The sequence below is a fragment of the Nerophis lumbriciformis genome, linkage group LG04 (genome assembly GCF_033978685.3).
Source record: "Nerophis lumbriciformis linkage group LG04, RoL_Nlum_v2.1, whole genome shotgun sequence".
Lineage (NCBI taxonomy): Eukaryota > Metazoa > Chordata > Actinopteri > Syngnathiformes > Syngnathidae > Nerophis > Nerophis lumbriciformis.
The window spans coordinates 56,787,501-56,795,000 of record NC_084551.2 but is presented as its reverse complement, the minus strand read 5'-3'; the positions used below and the strand labels follow the sequence as shown (position 1 = coordinate 56,795,000).

At 43.5% G+C, this 7,500-nt stretch overlaps 1 protein-coding gene across 5 annotated transcripts in view; it reads left to right on the top strand.

The window, feature by feature from the left end:
- LOC133604628 (CCR4-NOT transcription complex subunit 3-like) overlaps window positions 1–7,500 on the top strand; it is a 53,645-nt gene that overhangs the window by 36,706 nt on the left and 9,439 nt on the right. For 4 of the 5 annotated variants that reach the window (XM_061957934.2, XM_061957926.2, XM_061957919.2 and 1 more), the window contains exons 11-14: window positions 180–1,098; window positions 1,169–1,274; window positions 1,337–1,478; window positions 2,854–2,953. In XM_061957934.2, the coding sequence (XP_061813918.2) occupies window positions 180–1,098; window positions 1,169–1,274; window positions 1,337–1,478; window positions 2,854–2,953 (1,267 nt within the window). The remainder of the gene's footprint in view (window positions 1–179; window positions 1,099–1,168; window positions 1,275–1,336; window positions 1,479–2,853; window positions 2,954–7,500) is intronic. The other variant, XM_061957943.2, reaches the window with a different exon arrangement.

Below are 7,500 nucleotides of genomic sequence, written 5' to 3'. Positions count from 1 at the left end.
TTTGTGGAGGCTAGAACCAATTATTCATGTTTACATTGATTCTTATGGGGAACTTGGCTTCACTATACAAACTTGTCGGTTTACCTACCATTTTCCAGAACCAATTAGTTGGTAAATGGAGGTTCCACTGTGCCTTGTTGTTTCTCACATGCTGATCTCTGCTGTCTCTTATTTTCCAGTCGCCTGTTAAAAACGGCACCCCCTCCCTGCTCTCCTCTTTCTCTTCTTCCTCCACCTCTGGCTCCTCCTCCTCCTCCTCATCGCTGGTGTCCATGGCGAGCGTGGTGGGAGGCGTGCCTGTTGTGCCGGCGAGCAGTGGCCTAATCGGGAGCTTCAGCAGTGCCGTGCAGCAGCATCAGCATCCGCCCGCAGCCCAGCAGCAAGTGCAGCAGCAGCAGCACCAAGCTCCGCCACAGAACCATTCGCAGCAGCAGCAACCCCCCCTCTGCAAACCCTCAGCACCCTCAAACAGCGCCCCCAGTCCGCCCAGCAACCTGTTACTCCCGGCACCCAGCGCCCCGTCTCTGCCCGCGCCTCCTACGCCCATTTCTTCAGCTGCCAATTCACTGTCTCAACCCACGTCTGCGTCCAGCAGTTTGGGACTCGGGCTATGCTTGAGCTTAGGCAAAGGCGGCCTCACGGGGACCAGCAGTGCCAGCCAGGCGGGTTTAGGACTGGGCGGCCACACCACTACACTGAGCTCCATGGCAGGGCTAATTTCGGGGTCCACGGCCACCCCTTACGCACAAGCGGCGGCATCGAGCGGCTTGGGTATGAGCAGCAGCACGCCGTGCAGCCTTTCAGCAGAGAGCAGCGCCTCCGTCAGCTCGTCCGGCTCCAGTGGAGTCACCAGCAACGGGGCGACGACAGGACTCGGCCTGCTGGGGTCCAGCCCGGCCCACGGCTCACTGAGCGGGAGTATTCTGAGTTTGGTTTCCGGACAAAATGTTTCCCCCGCCACCTCTCAGGGGCCCCAGAGTTCCGTCTGCGCTTCTTCCAGCGTGGTCGGCCTGATGGGAGGCGGTGTCGGGATGGTCGGGGGCGTGAGTGCCGCGCCTCCCAGACCTCTTAGTGGACTCAAGCAAAATGGAAGCACAAGTATGTCAACCTTTCTGCTTAGTGATTGTCATGGAAGTCCTGTGTCCGAATGTTGCACTTCAACCCTCAGGTTACAGCGCTGTGGTGGCGGAAAGCTCCGCAGAATCAGCTCTCAGCACGCCAAGCCAGTCTCAGAGCAGCCAGCCCTCGTCTCTCAGCTCCTCCACGAGTCAGCCGTAAGTTTGTTCCTTCTCTGCGCTTCCAACCAGGGGAAAACATGCGCTTTCTTCCCATGCAGGTTAGACAACGGCCCCACTTTAATCAGCTCCATCACTTTACCCCCCAGCTCCCCGTCACCTTCCTTCTCAGACAGCACGCCTGGCGGGGGGAACCTCCTCAACGGGCCCCACTCCTACACGCAGGCCTCAGACGGCCTCAAGGTAGAAATTATTTCCATGGTTTACCGTTTTGTTGAGACAAAGACGCTGCTACGTTGGTTAATCAGCATGTGGAGAATCCGCTATGTGTGTGATTCGAGATCACAATCTTTTAGTGATTAATCGTGCAACCTAGGGCTGGGCGATATGGCCTTTTATTAATATCTCGATATTTTTAGGCCAAGTCACGATACAAGATATATATGTGGATATTTTGCCTTAGCCTTGAATGAACACGTGATGCATACAATGACAGCAGTATGATGATTCTATGTGTCTACATTAAAACATTCTTCTTCATACTGCATTAATATATGCTACTTTTAAACTTTCATGCAGAGAGGGAAATCACAACTAAGTCAATTTAGCAAAAGTGTATTTATTAAACAATTATTAAGCAGTGGCACAAACATTCATGTCATTTCAAAACAGAAAGTGCAAGATTGTCAGAGACGTTTTAAAACAAGTTATTAGTGCACTTTTGTGCATGATGTCACTAAGATGACATCAAAACAACACTAAATTAAAGTGCACTTTTTGTACAGAACGCAACTACAATAGTTTCAAACAAATAAAGTGCACTTTTGTGCATGATGTCACACAAGATATTTCAATAAGTGTCAAATAAAAATGAGCTGCATAATAGGAAATCAAATAGTGTATGTCCTTCACTATGTGGTAGGTTCCTGCAGACGTTATCTCCTTCTGTTGTTGACTATTTTTTTTCATATGGTGTTGATGTGGAAATGGTTGCTTCGGCATTTTGTGGGTGTGGCACCGAACAGAGATGTTGACATGCAGAGTTTCAAGCACTCGACTTTTCAAATGATGCTACACATTAGCAGTAATGCTACTTTTTGTAGCAACGCTTTTGCCGCATACTTGTTAAAACATCTTTCCGCTTGAAGCCAAACCACCGCCAGACGATGGACCCTGTGCTGTTTTTCTTAGGAATTAATTATTCCTTCATTTGTTACCAGATTCGCACTTTCTTTCTCTCGTATTACCACTCGCACCACTCCGCTAGCATCACAGTTAATGTTACCCATGCTGCTACCTCTCTGCTCAGCAAGGGTGTATGAAGTGACAGTATGTGACGTATGTAAGAAGGTGCGCTTGTTTTATGTCTCTGTGAGAAGGAGAGACAAGAAAGAGTGAGTGTAGTGTAATGCCCGCAGCTAAAAGCAACTGCGTGAGAACGTATACTCCAATATCACCATATAGTCATTTTCTATATCGCACAGAGACAAACCCGCGATATATCCAGTATATTCCATATATCGCCCAGCCCTAGTGCAACCCTACTTCTATGGTTGTCATCACGCATCAAAAGTCAGTAACAAAGCTTCTCATCTCTGCTCTCCTATTCCCTCTTTAGGCTCCAGAACCCCTCATTTCCTTGAAGGCAATGGCAGAGCGGGCGGCGCTGGGCTCAGGCCTGGATGGAGAGATTCCCAACCTGCACCTAACAGAGCGAGGTGGGAACACTGCTTCACCCTCAAAACTCTCTCCATGTTGTGCTTTGTGGCAGCGCGTGCGGTTGTCAGGGCTGGCAAAATTTGGCGGCTTCGTTCTCCTTTGTTTTCGTGTTGGTTGGCTCTGCCGCACCGTCTTTCGCGCCTGGTGTTGTGCTATCGTCTGGGTGCGGACTTGTCAGGGGTTGTCCCTGGGTCGGGGGGGCCCAGACCTGGGAGTGAAGTGGCTCGGCTGGTTCTCGGTGGACAGTGGGTTCCAGGGCTGAATCGCTGCCCCACCGGCTGGTGTATGGATTTGTTTATATACCGTATTCTCCGGACCATAGGACGCACCGGATTATAAAGCGCACTGCCAACGAATGGTCTATTTTTAATCTTTTTTCATATATTAGGCACATCAAATGAGTAATTTTTTTATTTTTTGTATATGTAAAAGACTTCCTTGTGGTCTACATAACATGTAATGGTGGTTCTTTGGTCAAAATGTTGCATAGATGATGTTTTACAGACCATCTTCAAGACGCTTTCTGACAGTCGCTTCAGGATGCGCCGTTTTGTGGGCGGGTCTTATTTACGTGGCTCGCCTTCGACAGAGTCTTCTCCCTGTCATCTTTGTTGTAGCGGTGTAGCGTGCAAGGACGGGAGTGGAAGAACTGTCAAAAGATGGCGCTAACTTTTTTAATGACATTCAGACTTTACTTCAATCAATAACGGAGCAGCATCTCCTCATCCGGAATCAAACCCACCGGAAATGTGTCCCGTGAAAAACCGTCCGACCGGAGCTCTAATAACTAAAGTTCCTTGGGCGAATAATGTAAACTCACTACGCTGGTATGTTTTAGCGCTTTCATGGCGAGTTTACTGACAGATATAAGTAAGAACTTTATGGCTTCATTCACTTGTATTTGGGGTGTTCAGAATCGACATGATCATTTCGAATCGGTTGTAATCATACAGAGTGACAGCTTTATATATTATATATGACCTCTTCATCTGAAGACTATTTTCAGCCCGTTCATTGCTACAAAAGCATTGAAGTGTGTAAGCATGTTAACTGTTATCATGTACAAAGCTATGACTCTAAGGTGTATGGCGATGAAATTGGCAATTAAAAAAATAGATGTGCGTAAACAGAGGTGCGCATAATCGTAGGTGCGCGTAAATGTAAATGTGTGTAAACATAGATGTGTAAATAGTGATGTATAAAATAGATGTGTGTAAATATGGCAGTGTATATTAACATGTGTATAAATATTGTCGAAATAAAGATGTGTACGGTAAATATAGATGTATAACATTGGTGTATAAAATACAGATGTGTAAATATATGTATAGTATGGATGTGTAAATATTAAGGCTGTCAAAACGATTAAAAAATGTAATCGCAATTAAACAAAATGTATCAATTAATTGGAATTTCTTCATAGTTAACTCAAAATTATTCGCAGAAAAATATAATTTTTTGTCATTAATAAGTGTACCCTTGACAGATTATTTTTAATACCACGACTGGACAATTAATTTGATTTAATGACATGTTTTTAAACATTATGCTTTTTGAAACAGCTCAACTCAAAAAGGAAATAACCAGGTTTTTAAAGATCATTTAAAAAATGACCTGCAGTGCGTTGGTGTCTTGCCAGGGTTTGTATTTTGTAGGACTACACAATTTGTATTCCTGCTTTAGGAGCACTTGCATTTAGAGGAGAGGAGCTACACTTCCATGTTTAGAAACACACATTAATAACACAAGATGTGGATTGTTACGATCACGCTTTGACTGTCAATATTGTCAGATTTTTTTCTACCTGAATAAATGTTTCTGATATTCTGTACTTGACATGTTGTACAAGTTAATGGCATTCATATCACTGCATTTTAACCTTCTCTACCTATTTATGAACACAATGTAATATTCAGCCTGTTAAACATTCTGCAATTGCAGACTATCAATCAGAACAGATTATGAAGGAATACACTATAGCGATGGTCCTATTGTGTAGTGAAGTGTAATTACAGGATGTGGGCTGCAGAGGGCAGTGGCAGGCATGCCTGCAGCATTAAAGCTAGTCTCAGGTCTGGTAGCGAAGAAGAAGAGGAGATTGTTCAAAGACAATCTTCTTCCTTCATGTCGCCGCTGCCATGACAACACACTTCATTTCAACACAGCATGATGGAATTGTAAGACGGAAGGCAGTGTACACCCTGGACAAACTGTCACCCAGAAAATATATTTGAACATCAACTAGTGAGGTATTTACATGATTTACTTCTATTGTTACCTTTTCTGAGAAACCGCATGTTCCAAATGGATACAAAACATGTCCACTGTGGAGGACACTGCTTCTCATAAAGTCCAAAGTTGAAAGACAAAGTAAACATGACTACATCATTGTTACACTGCATGTGTACTTTGTCACTTCATAGGCACGCAACTGTTGTCTTTTTTAGATTTGCTTGAAACTGGATAAATGAAAGTATTCTTAGTGAGGGACTTGTTCCACATTTGGTAAGTGACAGTAGGTCCGGGCTGTGTCCGAGCTTGCTCTAGCGTAGAGTCAAGTGTGACTCAAACAGTAATCTTTGTTCCTAGTTTACTAGAATGGTCATGAATTAGAGTTGGATCACAGTGATCAGCTGTAAGCAGATTTCCTCCATCAAGCAATGGCGACAATATCTGTTAGAGGTTACAAAGCAACGCTACTCGGTATAATCCTGCACGGGACAATCCGCTTTAATCATTTTAAATAAGTGATTTAGAGATCAGATGGTATGAAAAAATAAATCGTGATAATTTTTTCTGCCATTTTGCCCAGGCCTATGTTCCAGTCGTTTTCCCAAAATGGAATAAATTCATTTTTGTCCACAAATACTAAGACACAATACCCTATAATGCAAGGGTGTCAAACTCATTTTAGATCGGGGGCCACATGGAGAAAAATCACAGCATGATAACTTATAAATATAGACAACTTCAGATTGTTTTCTTTGTTTAAAAATAGAACAAGCACATTCTGAAATTATACAAATCATAATGTTTTTTTTACAACTACCTGTTGTGGTTAATAGTATATATACTTTATTTGTCGTTATTTATATTTTCTAAATAAATGATGTGATAATGTTCATCAGTCAACTCATTGGTGTTCATTTTCAATCTATCAAGATTATAAATTATATCAAAATCAAATTACAGAATGTTATTTTTGTAGTATGATAATTTTTCTCGACTGATGTACCAATATGTGGTTTATTTTGTGCACATGTAGCATCATCTACAAAGATACAAAGACTTGCTATTGCGACATCCAGTGGACATTTAGAACAGCAGTTTTTCATGAAAAAATTTCAGGTTAATTTTTATACTTTGCAAACTCATCCCGAGGGCCGGATAAAACCTGTTCACGGGCCTGACCCGGCCCTTGGGCCGTACGTTTGACACCCCTGCTATGACAAGTGAACACTTTCCCGGTGCACTGTTCCTGCACTATTAAAAAATCATGTTTGTAGTAATAAATATGATTAGCATTATGTTGGTCTTCAAATACAGTAAGCGTGTTTATCCTAAACATGTCTGCCACTTCATTTTACACACTCGGACTTTTATTTTGGGACATATAACAATAATATCACACGGTGGCTTTAATACCGTGATAATATGGTGGGGTGAGATTTTGATACGGACACATCCCTCATGAATATAGAGGTGTTGTGTAAAATGGGTTACATCCAATCCACTTTTATTTCAATAGCACATTTCAATAAACAAACGTTTGTATGGATGTTCTCATTCATCCAGGTCATTGTATTTATTTCTCATGTTCTGTCTTTGTAGCTTTGATGTGAGCTACCAAGCTGCATGGCTCTAAAAATAGCTAAAATGCAGGAGAAGTGAAACGTTTAAAAAAAAAGTAGCTAAGTTACTGCCAAGCTAGCAGAAAATGTAGTTCAGCTACGTGACTTAGACTTGTTATGTATGCAGGAGGGAGTTGACTGCACAGACACAAGGGGGGGCGGTATAGCTCTATGAATTGTATTATATATATTATAATATATATGATAACCATCAATAATACTATAAATTAAACGTGGGGAAATGGAGTGTGACTAGATCCAAGGTGTGTGTTTGAGGCTGTGTGTGATTTAGCTGTAGTGTTTTACCAAATGTTGAAACGAGGAGAAGGAACAAGGCAGGAATTCAGTCCGTGGGGCAGGCAGATGATCCAGGGCGAGAGAGAGGCGTCAGAGTCCGTGTCCATGCGAGGGGTCGAGGATCGAGGGTGGCAGTCCAAAGTCCAAAAGGGAAGTTGAGGTGCACAGCTCGATCACGCGGGGACGAAGGCAGATTGCTGGGGAGAGGACGACAAGGAAGAACAATGAAACACGGAGGGGAAAACGCAGAGAGAGCATAAAGCTGGGTTATCGGCTTACAGTCCAGAAGACTAAGTTTCGGCGAGTATCCTTGGGTACACAGGTCTAAATACAGCTCGTCCTCATCAGTCCCAGGTGTGTTGATTGCTGATCGCCCACAGCCTTGCCGGCATGTGGGC